Source organism: Berghia stephanieae, chromosome 5, assembly GCF_034508935.2.
Source record: "Berghia stephanieae isolate SIO BIC M18660-M18661 chromosome 5, UCSD_Bste_1.3, whole genome shotgun sequence".
Classification (NCBI taxonomy): Eukaryota; Metazoa; Mollusca; class Gastropoda; order Nudibranchia; family Aeolidiidae; genus Berghia; species Berghia stephanieae.
The window spans coordinates 73,865,023-73,881,652 of NC_088364.1; the positions used below are offsets into that span (position 1 = coordinate 73,865,023).

The 16,630-nt window shown below is 32.6% G+C and overlaps 2 protein-coding genes across 3 annotated transcripts in view; one reads left to right on the forward strand and one right to left on the reverse strand.

The window, feature by feature from the left end:
• LOC144973588 (zinc metalloproteinase nas-6-like) overlaps positions 1 to 16,630 on the reverse strand; it is a 699,617-nt gene that overhangs the window by 554,979 nt on the left and 128,008 nt on the right. The gene's annotated exons all lie outside the window — the stretch shown is intronic.
• Positions 1 to 16,630, forward strand: part of LOC144973585 (uncharacterized) — a 54,844-nt gene that overhangs the window by 14,141 nt on the left and 24,073 nt on the right. For both annotated transcript variants that reach the window (XM_078916210.1, XM_078916211.1), the window contains 10 exons: positions 176 to 232; positions 1,304 to 1,363; positions 3,130 to 3,240; positions 5,367 to 5,438; positions 7,439 to 7,669; positions 8,240 to 8,398; positions 9,851 to 9,907; positions 11,077 to 11,126; positions 11,662 to 11,797; positions 15,737 to 15,894. In XM_078916210.1, the coding sequence (XP_078772336.1) occupies positions 176 to 232; positions 1,304 to 1,363; positions 3,130 to 3,240; positions 5,367 to 5,438; positions 7,439 to 7,669; positions 8,240 to 8,398; positions 9,851 to 9,907; positions 11,077 to 11,126; positions 11,662 to 11,797; positions 15,737 to 15,894 (1,091 nt within the window). The remainder of the gene's footprint in view (positions 1 to 175; positions 233 to 1,303; positions 1,364 to 3,129; positions 3,241 to 5,366; positions 5,439 to 7,438; positions 7,670 to 8,239; positions 8,399 to 9,850; positions 9,908 to 11,076; positions 11,127 to 11,661; positions 11,798 to 15,736; positions 15,895 to 16,630) is intronic.

The window sequence follows — 16,630 nt, forward strand, 5'->3', positions numbered from 1 at the left end:
AGACTAATTTACTACTATGTTGCTGTAATACAAACACCAAGAAATTTCAAACATCAGAACATACAGTAGTATTGTCATTTTCACACATATCCAATACTTAATTAAATGGCAAAATGCTTTACTCTGATATTGCTATGACATTAATTCAAAGATAACATCTAAATCGTGCTTACAGGGTAGACCCAACTTTACCAATTGGTTATGGTGGTATTGACACTTGGGTTGAGTCTAGGTAAGTAATATCTTTGTATTCTACTGATACAGGGATAACTCTTTAGGGGCTCACAAATGTTGTATAAAAGAAGTCTTTCATAGCCTTTAAGCCCATGGAACCGGAGTTTATCCTGGTTTCTAAATAGTGAAATGGAACATAGTAATTGCTTGCTATCCTTTGAATAGGATGCTAGTTTATTGTAAAGTACTCATCACTTGATCTAACAAACCCAGCTACCTAATTACTGCTTTGTGGACAAGGTGGTCAGAAAAAATTCTCGAGTGCTCCTGTGTTTGACCTCGGTCTTTTTGCTTGTGAAGTGAATGCTCTTCTTTGAGAATATTTTGTGTACTTCATTGTAGAGAAATAATTTATGTCAAAGAAGATGAAAAAAGGCATTTTCTCATCTGGTCTTCTCTATCAATGCTAAATCGATTCTATAAATGTTATGTGGAGTAATCCATTCCATTTCATGCATTAACAAAAGAAGGTTCGTTCAGGTTATCGTAAATTTGTAGTATTTGACAGATTGTATTTTTTAAAGGTCATCAATTGTGGCTTTAGAGAAATAAAAAATGAATGGGTGCATTTTTGTAAATGTTGCTGTCCAACCTGATTGTTATCAAAGTTATTTTTTTAAGTATGGCTTGATCACCAAATCTCCTAAATGAAACGTATTATTTAAATTCATGGACGTGTTGAAAAATATAAAAGAAGGGGAGGGAAAACTGAAATTGATAAGTGGGGAGAAAAAAGAACATAACGAGAAGTCGTTTGGGGAGATGAGAGAGAGAGAGAGAGAGAGCTAGAGAGAGCTAGAGAGAGAGAGAGAGAGAGAGAGAGAGAGAGAGAGAGAGAGAGAGAGATTGGAAATAGAAAGGGAAAGAGACAATTGTTATTGGCAATTTTTGAAAGAATACGAATGCAATGGCCGTCCAAAAGGTGAATTTTAATATGTCTGTCATAAGGGAGTAATTAGAACATCGTGAGTACATTCAGCATGGTTAAACCGTAGATATGTGCCATTTGAAGGTTTATATATACATTTTAAAATTATTTTCAGCTATTATAATATTTCTATTATTTCAGGGCAACTTTTTTTAAGGAAAGACAATCCACCACAGAAAACATAGCTAATGAGGACTTAAAGTAAGTTGCTGAAATAAGCTGCCATTTATGTAAGTTATCTGAAATAAGCTGCCATTTATGTAAGTTATGTGAAATAAGCTGCCATTTATGTAAGTTATGTGAAATAAGCTGCCATTTATGTAAGTTATGTGAAATAAGCTGCCATTTATGTAAGTTATCTGAAATAAGCTGCCATTTATGTAAGTTATCTGAAATAAGCTGCCATTTATGTAAGTTATCTCGGTTAACATTGTCTTGTATTTGGAGGCTTTAACTTTATTTGATTTGAATGTAATTTTTGTCCGTACTACTTTAATACTTAATCATTAAGTAGTTTGCAAGTAAATAGAACATTAATCAGATCATTGAATAAATTGGAGTGTGCAATCCCAGACATCTATCAACTGACTTTATACAGCAGGTCTTATTTCGGAATCTTTTAGGGACCCAATGCCTTTAATACCTTTAAAAATATGGGTAATGTAAATGTTGCTGCTCGAAACTCGAAGTTGTTGACAACGCCACTACCACAGTATGTCATTCATCTGTAGTGTTTCATTCATCCTGTTTTGTTGATAAAGTGGAAACCCTAAACGTCCATTTTATCTGTTTTCATTATTAAATTGAAGGTTACATTCAATTTCACATTGTTATTTATTTTTCAAAGTATGAGACAGTTAGGATCAATTGTTTTCCACTTTAAAGGCCTTGAGAGGTTTGTTTTAGGCACATGATAAAAGTTTTTCAAAGCTCCATTTAATCAACTTATGATACTGTTAAAAGTAATAGCAAAAGGGGGAGGAAACTGTAGCTCATGCGATGTTGAGATAAACATTAGCAGGGGCACCCACATATGTCACTTAACAGTTGTAGTCGTATTGTACCACCCATAAATAGATACGAAGCTAATAAAAATCATGTTAAAATCTCATTCAATGACTTAAAACAGTGACCAAAGCTAGAAGTGAAAGTTAGCGTGTTAAAATAATAATTGATGAAGACCATTTTTACAACTTTGCAACAAGATTCGTGCTATTTGTTTGTGCTTATAATTGTATCATAACATGTTAAGCGTTAATTAGGACCACTTACCTCTAAGTGTCATGGGAATTTAGTCATAATTTTAGAAAGAAATTATCGATTCTTTGTCAAACATTACTTTGAATTAATCCAAAGAGGATGCACCTGTTGGTTCATATATGCTTTTTTCAAAGGTTTTTTGCAATTTTATTATTAGAAGAATGTTCTCCATTGCTAGTTTTGGTCTCTCAAATAAACATTTACAGCCTATCTCCTTTGTATTTTTTGTTCTTGGAACTGAAATGAAATTAATTGTTTGACCAATAATACAGTTGATTTTGGTCTCTTTGAGTTTTTCTGTTCAAGACGGACAGTCTTAATGCTTAATCTCTCAAAATGTCGTAATCCCTGAATTCAAAAGATGACGATGTCGCCAAGCTCTTTTCCAGTGTCAGAGGTTGACGTGGATTTTGCTCTAGAACCATAAGACAATTACAATAGGGATTGGATTTTCTATTAGGCAATACTTTACATGTGTCAACATTCTAGTCCAACTGCCGCATTTAATTTGAACCATATATCAATATCTTGTTCCAATGTAACATAATTTTGAGATGATCCATATTTTTGTGTCATCTGCATAAATAATTATTTTGTTAGGTTTCATTAATATTTTGAATCATTTTAATTTTTTTGTTTGGAGAACTCGTGTCATATTTTTTTTAAAACAAAGAACACTATAATTGCATTTTCCATTTTTATTTCAGGTTCTTTGGAGGTAATGACAGATTTTCGTTCACTCAAGAGTCAAATGAAAAGTTTCGTGTTGAAAAGGATCGGTTTGGTAAAGGCTCAATTACTAAGAAATCTATTATCAGGTAATCATCTTCAAACTAATTCACAGCTTTGTGAATCCTGATTCTTAAAATGTATCAATCATTTCGCTGAAATAACTAGATATGGCAAAAACAATAAACAAGATTATAACATTTATGTGTCAGCTGTTATTTCATATCTAATTGTGGCTCACCTGTCCAAGAAAATTGAGCTGATTTGAATTTGACAATATTTACCAGTTTTGCCCTTCATGGATCAAAGGAAAGCTAACAGATGAAAAGGGGATCATTTTTACACAACATAAAATTTGGATACAACCAAGTTTATATATTTCAATGTGTGCATTTTTTTGTAATCATAGTGACTAAAAATCACCCTGAAATAATGTTAATGCATTTACTAGAGGGGAGCAGGTTTTCAATTTTAAAAATTAAAAATTATTAAACATCAATTAAAAAACAAAAAAACAACTCTAACTCTGTATAAACGCACAGTCCTAATAAACAATAAAATAATTGTTGAAAAGGGAGTCTGCCTTTATTGATGGTATTTGATCTGTTATTATCTTGAACATGAATGACAGACGGGTTTCTTTTCTTCTTTGTTGGAGGCTGATGAGATTTCGTTCTTCTAACATTTTTGTCATGCATCCTGGGGTTCTGCTCTTATAGTTCCCAGTTATGAACCGGGCGCCCTGTCTCTAGACTCTCTCCAGTTTTTGAAGTTCAGATGATCAGAAATATTAAGTTTTAATTTTTTTCTAACTTTATGAAAGTATATTTTCATTTTCCTCAATAAGCTTTGCTCAAATCTCCTAACTTTAGTCGGAAAATGTTCAATCTTCAACTTCAAAATGACATTATCATTATACTGCTATAAGGCAATGGGTCACATGTGCCAAAATGTTAGTATAAATAATGGATGGGGTGGTCAATTGTTTCAAAGGCTACTAACATGTCAAGTTATAATGCATTTTGACTTACTAAAGCACCATATTCAATTCATACATATAAATAAATTTGGCAAACTCATAATCATACCAGATTGTTTAGTATTATAATGCGTTGGTTGGTATATATGTTTTCTTTCAATTCAAACCTTATTTTTTTATTTTCAACAAATTGAAGTTATTTTACAGCCAGATACTTGAACATTCATGTTGTATGAATAAATTTAAATGATAAAGATGTTTATCATTTGTATATATTTTTATGGAATTCATTAGCATCAATAGCTAGCCTCTTTTCCATCATGAAGTTTAACAGCTTGAGAGAAAGGAGAGAGAGAGAGAGAGAGAGAGAGAGAGAGAGAGAGAGAGAGAGAGAGAGAAATAGGGAGAGAGGAAGGAGAGAGTGACAGAGAAAGAGAGAGAGAGAGAGAGAGAGAGAGAGAGAGAGAGAGAGAGAGAGGAGGACCACAGGCTTTCCCTCTCATAGCTTGTTACAGGAATAATATAATATGGAGTATGATGAAGATGGTGAATGGTGTTATAGGGGAATGGTGAAAGTGAAGGATTGTAACGAAAATATTAGGAAGGTTGTTGTGATGATGATGATGGTGATGATGATGATGATGATTATGATGATGATAATGATGATGATTATGATGATGATAATGAAGATGATGATGATGATGATGATGATGATGATGATGATGATTGATGATGTTGTTGTTGATGCCGGGTTTTTTGTTGTTTTTTTTTTTTTTGTTTTTTTTTTTTTGGTTTTTTTACGATAGCTACTATGTTACTAGTGTGCATCTTGTGTGAGTGTGTCTATGTCAATATTGTATTGTTATAAATGTGTAACCAAATGACAAATTGCCACTTTTTGGGGGACAATAAAGATATATTATTATTATTATTATTATTATTATTATTATTATTATTATTATTATTATTATTATTATTATTATTATCATTATTATTATTATTATTATTATTTATTATTATTATTATTATGATTATGATGATGATTATTATTATTATTATTATTATTATTATTATTATTATTATTATTATTATTATCATATTATTATTACTATTATTATTATTATTATTATTATTATTATTATTATTATTAATTATTATTATTATTATTATTATTATTATTATTATTATTATTATTATTATTATTATTTCATTCACTTTACTTACAATTTTCCTCAGGGCATTCAGGCTTTCAAATGAAGTTCCGATTGCTGATATGATAAAAAAGAGAGCAACAATAGTTGAAAATAAGTAAGTATCTTACATGGGAACTTCAATGGCCGTTTCAGTAATTAATGTTATCTTCTAAAATTACATTAACTGTGCAAAAAATGAAATGACAATGCAGTCCACTCAACCCCTTTAGACACAAGCCAAGCTTGTTAATGACTGACTTACTTGACTTAGATGCCTTTCGCGTCTCGACCGAAAGATCGGGTCGCCTTGGCTGTTTCCAGTATTTCCTGTGTGAGGTGTCTCCAATATTGCCGGTCCTCTGCTAGGGTTCTCATATTTTCAAGGTCCCCTGCCGTTATGAGACTAATGCTTTGTCCAAGTGTTGTGAGGTTTTTGTTTAGGATCACAGGCAGTGTTGTGATCGGTCTTCCTCTGAAAAGGTTCCCGTGTTTTTGAAAGTATCCCGACATGGCTTGGTTAGCTGACACCTGTTGACATTGAGCTTCGGCTCAGTGGATAGTCTTATGTTTCCATTTATTCACTGTGTGGAATCTTTAATTTTTACCTGATGTGGACTAATCTTAATATTGGAACTTTTAACTTGTTAATGAACATTCATATATTATCAGGGTTTTTTTTTAATTTTAAGTAGCGTCATATCTGACGATATTGTCAATGTTTATGTAATCAATTAAAACTGACAGTCAGTGATTTATCATGAGAGAGTAGTGCAGTAGGTAAGTAAGACCTTTGGACTGAGTGTCAAACAATGAGAGTAATAATTTGTGATGAGTAATATGAGCTTTTATATAGAGCAATTTACACTTAACGTACTCAAAGCGCTATACAAGTGGTCCCTGGCCAACAGCAACACTTAACATTAAGGACTGGACATGACGCCTGTTAGACGATATTACAATTTTTCGGACAGAGACAACGCTGTTAACTGTCAGGTACTCATTTTACACCTGAGTAGGATTAGAGAATGTGAGTAAAGAGCCTTTTCCAAGGACTCAACTATGCGCCGAGCGAGGTAATACACCGACCAATGAAACCAATGGCTTGACTTTCGTGTAGTTATTAAAGCAAGCACTCAACCCAAAGGTAGCAATCACCTCTTTTACATCACTCTCCCCGTCCATTCATGCTATGACTTAATTATTTCTTTTTTGTTGTGTCAGTTAGTTGAATGGAGTTGACATTAATCGGAATTCCCCCTGCAGCTTTTAACTTCTTCAGAGATTTAGTAACAAAGATAAAGATAGAAATATTGTGATTTGCGCACGATGTTGATTTCAAGACAGTTGACTTCCTGCAACTGCACTGTAGGCTATATGTCAACAATTTACCAAGATTTTTTGGAATCTCATGGAAAATAAATGAAATTTGAAATTTTCGGAATCGAAAAAAAACAAGAACGAAATAAGACATCGCAACGTCTTTGATGATATTCCACGTAAAAATCAATGCTTTCTGGTTTTGTTGAGAAAATATAGTTCTTTAGGTTAATCCAACTGACAACTTTAAACTTAAAGACAATTTTTGAAATAACGATATACACGTATTCCTTTATCATATTATCTTCTTTCAATGTATTATTGAACGTGAGGGAATGTTTTATTGTCTAATGAAATTATCCATGTGAAGTATGTTTTGTATACCATAGATTTGCTTCATTTTTTTCCATTTTAAACGACTTTGTACATATTTGTATCGTGTGATCGAAAAAGTTTACTTGATTAAAAAAGAAAAGAATAAGTCGTTTAAGTAATGTTTAGGCCTCATATAGTTCAACAAAATGTCAGAGGACATTGGCATTGCTCCAAGAAATGTTGGTGAATAGTAGTAAAAATAAATAAATAAATACATAAATAATAATAATAATAATAATAATAATAATAATAATAATAATAATAATAATAATAATAATAATAATAATAATAATAATAATAATAATAATAGACCTTTATTGTCCATAAATGTGGCAATTTGTCGTTTAGTTACACTTGTTATAACTAACCTACCTTATGAATACCCTCCCTCGTTGTATTCAAATCTCATTTTTTTTCTGTCAGGAGATTTACAGTCTTTGGTGAACAAAATATCCGCTCTTCCAGTACTGGCAGTCGACCATGGCAAAACACATTTCAAGGTGACACCCTTGTTGTATCAGATCCTCCCCAAAGAAAGACAATCGTCATTCCAACTGGATTAGGTTTATTGCAAAATTTGAACCAGAGGGTTACAGCAGTGATTGTTCCTGATTCAACTGGAAAAGACAACATTCATATATTCCCTACAATCAGGTACATTGGTAAAGGGCGATTCCTACTAACCCAATTCATTCAAAAATATAATAATCAAATTCTTTTCATGTTTGAAAATCTACAGTAAATGCTTTGCATCTTTTGAGATTCTGTAAAACGTTATATATATATATATATATATATATATATATATATATATATATATATATATATATATATATATATATATATATGTGTGTATGTATAAAAGTAATCTTTTTTTTTCTTTTTGTGCACAGCATCTGTTTCAAATTTTTCAAAATATGGTCTACCGCCTCAAAGCGATATTGTATCTGAGTGATTTAGATCCTTAAAATTGATTTCCCAATCACAACGTGTATGAGAGTTAGGTTAAGTTGTAATTTTATTGAAGAGAATGAATATAAAGTCTGAAGCTGACAAAATTTAACATTTTGCATATTATGCATTTCTTAACGTAAAAACTATGATGCTTGCTCCACACAGACTCAATGGCATTTCGACAAATATAAAATGAAAATTACCTAAGATGGATATCCCGTACAAATTGCAATTTCCGTCTTGTCAAATAGATAATCTATTTCTCTTCAGAACCGACTTAAAACTTCTGAGGCAGCGTTATATAATCAAAGCAATGGTATCAGAAAAGGAAGACGCAGAAAGAGATGATGGCTCCTCTGTAGTAGATGCCCCAGTATACAGCAGCAACAGACAACGATATGCATTCATGCCTGTGCCCTTGGTTACTCTGTATGTATCAATTATGGTATTCTGGGAGTGTTTTTAGCAGTTTGGTGTGTGTTAAATGCTTAGTTATCTATGAACAATTCTAAATCCATTAGGCACCTACCAAGAAATGTCCTTCAACCATCCTAATCCTGGGTATCAGCTCAGTTCATGTCAGGTCTTCCAAACCATTTATGTCTTCATTCACTGTTCTTTTTAAAAATCACAATAGTAAATTTAGAATTCAAAATCATTATATCACTGAGTCAATATGTAATGAGTCTGCAAAATAAGAAGGAAGTGCCAATGTTCAGATGCTTAAAGTTGTGGATTACCTACCTGAAATCAGGAGGTCTGAGGTTCTATCCCTAGTCGAGGCAGACTAATTTTTCGACGATGGTTATTTTTCCTCGTGGTTTTCTTTCTGTTTTGTCTGACACTGTTTCATACACACCTTTTCAAATATTTATCTTACATTAGTACCTGCGCCCTAATTCGTTACTTACATGTTGCTGTGGATAGCACTCTATAATAGAAAAGTACATTTCTTTTATCATCTACACCCATTTCCCATTTTTACCTATCTCTATAAATGTGCAAGCGGCACCGAACCTTTAAAATAGTTATTCGTGGAAATCGTTCCCAAGAAATATGCGACTGGGAGGGGTATAGCTTTTATATGTAAAGATAAATTAGTTAATGTATCATCGTATCGTTTCGACAGTGAAAGTTATGAGGCTGCATCTGTCAGTTTTAAAAGTAGGTCAAATATGTACCAAATCATAAATGTTTATAGCCCTCCAAATAAATCAACTAAGCTATTTACTGAAGAATTTAGTCAAATGTTATCAGAACTGAAGTTTAAAAAAACCACCTTTTATATTGGCTGGAGATTTTAATTTCAACTTTTTAGCTACATCATTTTCTGTTATAACATCAAAACGTTTGATTCTTGGCCATGATTTCACTCAACATCTAGAGGAACCTACTTACGAAACTGGCAGCCTTTTATACTGGGTCATCTCCCCTAACTATAATTCCCCAATCAAATATACTAACGTTACAAACCTTGCCATCCCAGATCACACAGGATTCTTCATTTTTATCAATCCTATAAAATGCTATGCCCCATTAAAAAGTGTTTCTGTATGTGTTAGTGCTATTTAGATTGTAATTCTTGTAACTGTGAAGCGCATTTAGCATGACCTAGTCATGGTTTTGCGTTATACAGGTGCTATATTATTATTATTATTATTATTATTATTATTATTATTATTATTATTATTATTATTATTATTATTATTATTATTATTATTATTATTATTATTATTTCTCGAGAAAGCGTGAGATTTTCTATCCACCAAATCTTCTCGAAGAGCTTTACAAAATCAAATGGTTTCTAACAGCTATTAAAATGTAGGGCAAGTTGTGAGGCACTATTATAATACTCTTTACTTTGGTATTACTCTATTCAAGGTTGACAAATAATACTTGGTCCCGTGATACAGCTCTCACAGGACATGCTGTAACAGGGTAAGCATGAATTTTATTCCGTCTTTCATTCTTTCTGTTTTTGGGGGTTTTTTTAACCTCAGGAATGGGAGACACCCAATGTTTGTCGTTACTTTGCCCATTTAGATTTATCTCCGTCTTTTAAATAAGACAATAAACAGGTATAGGGATATTGACCTTTAAAAAAAAAAAAAAAAACATACAAACAAACAAACAGTAAATTAAAAAATCAAAAACCAAAATTAAAAAAAAAACAACAACAGTAAATTAAAAAAAAAAAATAAACAAACAAAAACAGTAAATTAAAAAAAAGTAAATAAATAAAAAAATTAAAAAATACATTAAATAAAAATAATAAAATTAAATATAATTTAAAATTTAAAAATAAAATAAAATAAAAAAAATTAAAAAATACCCCGTCTTTCTTATTTAATAACCCTTCTGAATTCAATAAGATTCTATTCCCTTACATCCCTTTAGAAAGTCATAAATTTAGGGTTGTTGCTTTTTTTCCTTTCATAAATAGCTATAGTCAGATGGAATTGAAGCTTCAATTTAATTAACACAGTCAAATAATAACGACGGTTTGGGTTTTCCCTTTGTCAAAAAAAAAACAGGCTGAATGAAACGCAAAAGACAAATGCGAGATGAGATGACTCATATTTCATATCTCATCTCTCCTCCATCGTGTTTCGTTGACAAAGGGAAAACCCGAAACGTCCATGTTATCTGTCTTCGTTAATCGAATTGAAGCTTCCATTCCATTTGTCTATTTTTTTATTATTTGAAATTCAAGCAACAACATTTGCATCTTTTTATTTCAGGTCTTTGGGGTTTGACAATTGCTTGCTATCTTTTAAATAGGACGTTATTCTATTGCAACGTAAATATTGCCACACCAAGATAATCCAATAGTTATCCAATAGAGCTTGATTGACAGGGCGGTAATTAAAAATAATCTTTTAATGACCTGTTCCCATAACTGCCTTTGTTTATGTGTAGAATTCCAAAGCAATTGAGAAATACTAATCCATATTAAGTGGAGATCTGTTTTTGATCAGATTATTGTCAGCTGAAATATTTGTCTTTGTTGTATACTGTAATTAACAATTGATTGAAACTAAGACTTTGATTCCTGTGGATATCACTACGGCCTGATATATCATTCTTTTTAACTCTCTAAAATACAGAAAAGGCATATATACTCAGAGGACACCTTATTGGGTTGAGTATCTCGGCGGTGAGTTATTTCTTTTAAATTCTTATATCCCAATTATCCCAATTTTTTTTTCTGCAAATCACATACATTCTGAAAGGCATAGTAGTCCTCATTCCAGAATATTAATTACGGTTCAGAATATTTTAAAATTATACGTTGAGCTGCACCAGACTTTGACAAAAAATTTAAGCTTAATTTTCATTCTTATTGAGATTTTTTGTCTGGGGTTCGATCCCCAGGATGAACATGCTGATTTCTTTTTTTATGGTTTTTATTTTCTTGTATTTTCCATGTACTTTTTTCTGGCACTGTTTCATACACACTTTTTCAGATCTTTTTCTTACACCAGTGCCTGTTCATTTATTTGTTAATTTAGAAGAGACAGACAGTTGTAAGAATAATCTCCCTAATAATAATCAGTTAGTTGACAAAGACATCCGTGTTATCATTATTTTATTGACGCTCTCCCCCAAGCTCCCTTTTCCAAAAATAAACAAGATGTTCTTTAGTATTACGACTTTTTTTCAATTTTCTATTTTTCCCCAATCTTCTGCAGACAACCCACATAAAAGTACATCGAAACAAATGCCAACACTTTTAAAAATCTTTGGTTACAATGTTGGAATGTGTTTCATTGTCCTAAATATGTTCCTGTGTACATCCTTCCTAATCCAAACATCACTGCACCAAAGGTTAGTTTTCATCGGTTGCTTTGTTAGTTGAATTTTATTTTTTTAATTGGTGTTACAATATGAATGCTTTAAGAAAAGAAGTCATTATAACGATCTTTAACCCTCTTCTTACCACCTATAGCAAAATCATCACATTTGTTACGACTCAATTTACATTTTTTCTTATTCAGATTTATTTTGTACATCATAATGATCTTTGTTTAATCAATATGAATATAAAGCTGCTTTGTAGAGATATTGTTTGAGTTTAAAAAATCAATTGTTCTGCTGGGTAAGCCTGCCATTTTGGGAAAATACTGAAAATGGTCGGTAAGGAGAGAGTTAAATGGTTATATCTGATCATGGTTAAATCCCCCAATTAGTCCGTATCCCCAATGCGACAACTGCAGTGATCTAGGAGCATTGTAACGAAAGGTTAAAATTTGTTGATCTATGTGTGCAACTTCTCTCAGCTTCCCTTCACTGTTTGTTAATGCTCTGTTATTGCAGTGAATAGACAGTGCAGCACGAGATGATCAATGCCTTTATAAGAAATCATTTGTCATGCTAGATTGGTATTATTAATCGCCCTAAAGGTTAAAATTCCTTTTTATCGTGTGAAAACTTGATTTACGGTTGGAAAAAAAGCCATATAAATTACACTTAGATTCCTTGTTGTCTATCAACTTTGCAGCAGGTGTTTAGGGTTTTTTTCCTTACTATCTTCATTCACCCAGTTAATTACAGTTTGCGAAAAAAAAAAGAGTGAATTGATTTTAAAATGCCAAGATTGACAGATTGCAAAAAAGTTTGGTATTGATATGAGGAGACATGTGTAAACAGTTTTGAGACGCTTGATAATGGAGCCCTTGATAATTATTGTGAATGGCCTCTCTTTTTTTTTAAATTGACAACAATGCCTTTTAGTAATGGCACTATAAAATGAATGGAAAAAGAGATTGATCATTTATTTCCTATACAACATAGGAATTGTAGAATATAATGTAGGATCTTAAAGGCCAAACATTCTGGCAGTCTGTCGTGGTTAGCGTTGTCAAATCTGAAATGTGTTATTTGAAATTTTGTGTTCCTCAGTGCTCGGTTCTTGGACCAGTCCTTTTTATTATGTATGCAGCCACCGTCAAATGTTGTTTAGCAATTTGATCTTTAATATCAATGTTATGCAGATGATACTCAAAAACTCAGTTCTTCTCCCTTTCGGAAAAGTGAGTGGAGCAGGCACTTATGTTGGTAACAACAAGATATGAAGTGAGTAGAAAAGTGCCAGAAGACAATAGAGAATAAAAAATTTTTTCGCGGCGGTGGTGGGGTTTGAACCTGCGACCTTATTGGTACGACAACTCCGCCTGGCAGGTGAGAGCGTGGCTCTACCGTGTGAGCTATCCACGAACACAAAAAATATTCGTTTCAAACCCAAAGTCATTTCTAGATCCCTCTCTCACCCACTTCTTGAGATCGCCGATTCGTTCGCCACCATCGCGAAGTAATTTTGACCAGCAGTTAAGCTTAATAGCCAATATTCTCATCACAAACATATAACATAGAAACGATTGAGACATTGAGTATGCTCCGGTGTATGGGGTGAATTTTTAATTCAGAAAAGTGAGTGGAGCAGGCACTTATGTTGGTAACAACAAGATATGAAGTGAGTAGAAAAGTGCCAGAAGACAATAGAGAATAAAAAAATTTTTCGCGGCGGTGGTGGGGTTTGAACCTGCGACCTTATTGGTACGACAACTCCGCCTGGCAGGTGAGAGCGTGGCTCTACCGTGTGAGCTATCCACGAACACAAAAAATATTCGTTTCAAACCCAAAGTCATTTCTAGATCCCTCTCTCACCCACTTCTTGAGATCGCCAATTCGTTCGCTTTGGGTTTGAAACGAATATTTTTTGTGTTCGTGGATAGCTCACATGGTAGAGCCACGCTCTCACCTGCCAGGCGGAGTTGTCGTACCAATAAGGTCGCAGGTTCAAACCCCACCACCGCCGCGAAAAAAAATTTTATTCTCTATTGTCTTCTGGCACTTTTCTACTCACTTCATATCTTGTTGTTACCAACATAAGTGCCTGCTCCACTCACTTTTCTGAATTAAAAATTCACCCCATACACCGGAGCATACTCAATGTCTCAATCGTTTCTATGTTATATGTTTGTGATGAGAATATTGGCTATTAAGCTTAACTGCTGGTCAAAATTACTTCGCGATGGTGGCGAACGAATCGGCGATCTCAAGAAGTGGGTGAGAGAGGGATCTAGAAATGACTTTGGGTTTGAAACGAATATTTTTTGTGTTCGTGGATAGCTCACACGGTAGAGCCACGCTCTCACCTGCCAGGCGGAGTTGTCGTACCAATAAGGTCGCAGGTTCAAACCCCACCACCGCCGCGAAAAAATTTTTTATTCTCTATTGTCTTCTGGCACTTTTCTACTCACTTCATATCTAGTTCTTCTCCCTGTGATGATATTGAAAGTTTGATTAACCGATTTTGAGGTTTGTTCGGGTTTGTTCGATGTCCAGTCAGATCAACCACATTATAAAAACAATGTATCTTGAAATCAGAAGAATTAGTAAAATCAGAAACCTTATCCCAACAAAAGCAGAAGTTTTTATAAATTCCTTTGTACTTTTAAAGTTAAGACTGTCAAAATTCATTACTGGTAATTGTGACAAAAGAGAAAGCAAATAGCCGCCAAGATGTACAGAATTGTGCCGCTGGGCTTGTATTAAAACAATCTAAATTTTCCGCTTGGCTTGTATTAAAACAATCTAAATTTTCCTCATCAACGTTTCTCCTTCGAGAGCTTTATTGGCTGCCTGTGGAGAAGAGAATCATTTATAAAATTGCTTTTTTTGTTTATAAATCTTTACACAATGGGTCCCCGCAGTATATCAACCATCCTTTAAAAGTATATACAAGAACCTTGAGATCCATGATGACCAACGCAAATTAGTCAAACCAAAGATATTTTGTATTGTTGGCACTCTATCATTTCAATTTTCCACTCTTCAATGTTGGAATTCCCTAATGTTCCAAGTGAAATCAATAAATGACCGTTTTGTTTGTGTATTACTTTATTTCATTTGATGCCTACATGTCAAAGTAAAGCGTTTAGTGCCTGTTTACACGGGGAGAAGTGCTAGCAATAATTATGATAATATTAACAATAATAATAATAATAATAATAATAATAATAATAATAATTATTATTATTATTATTATTATTATTATTATTATGGATGATGATGATGATGATGATGATGATGATGATGATGATGATGATGATGATGATGATGATGATGATGATGATGATGATGATGACGATAATGATGATGATGATGATAACGATGATGATGATGATGATGATGATGATGATGATGACGACGATGATGATGATGATGATGATGATGATGATGATGATGATAATGATATTTTTGTTGTTATTCTTCTTCGTCTTATTATTATTATTATTTATTATTATTATTATTATTATTATTATTATTATTATTATTATTATTATTATTATTATTATTATAATAATTATTATCATTATTATTATTATTATTATTATTATTATTATTATCATCAGCAGCATTATCGTCATCATCATCATCATCATCATCATCATCGTCATCATCATCATCATCATCATCATCATCATCATCATCATCATCATTATTATTATCATATTGATATTAATTTTATTTATGTGCCTTAAATATCTGGTTGGACCAAATGTCAATTTCTTGTACATTTCAAGTTTCTGATCTCTGCAACAAAATGATATTTATTGATACTCTTTATTCGTTTTTTTAATAGATCACTTTCTGTAATTAAACCATACTTCATTTGATTTTATTAGTAGATCAAAAATTAGTAGATCAAATGATGCACCTAAGTTATCTTACACAATGTATAAATATATTTTATATCCACAGATTAGAGGCTAATCTAAGAACAATCATCTACTCCATAATTATATTGGTGCTTGACATATTCTTCTTGGAGCCCATGGCCCTCATGATGTTTGCATTACTTGCATCATTAAATAAAAGAAATTACCATTCACTCCACTGGGCCAGGAAAAGGTCAGAAGGTGGGATGCCAATATTTTGTGATTATGTAAAAAGTAGCTATTAGACAATGGCACGGATGCCTGAAAGATATTGGAAAATGTATGAAATTTTCGACCATGAACAAAAGTTTCCTTTAAAAACAGTAATATTTGGTGGAATAATTGATAAAGATCTTTCGAATACAAAAAGTCATTGTCAATGGGGTGGGGTCGGATTTTAAGAATGTCATCAGGTGTGTACCCCAAGGAAGTGTTTTGGGACCACTTTTATTTCTTTGATATATAAAATGATTTACCATGTGGCATTAATTTAACATGTAGGGTGTTTGCAGACGATCTGCAAATCTATAGCAGTACAACTGAGCATCATAACATTCTACAAAATGATATCTTTTCGCTTTTCAAATGGTCTACAACATGGCAATATAATATTTCGAAATGTAAAGTATTACATAGTATGGAAAAAAATAATCCATGACATTATTATTTTACCGATACCTTTATGTTAAATCTACTTTCCGTTGCGCCAAATTGCGATTCGCCGGGGCCAAGGATCGAGCATAACAGGCGGCCAAATTATGGCAAATCCGAAGGCCCAAGGACTCGTGATTACGCCCTAGCAGATATTATTCTAAACAACCATTTGAATCAACGAGGCAATAAATCAACCTTAATTTTTATCAGGTTTGCAAGTTACTCATATATCAATCTGTGAAAAATAGTTTTATAATTTTTAGATTTGCCAGTAATCATGTGT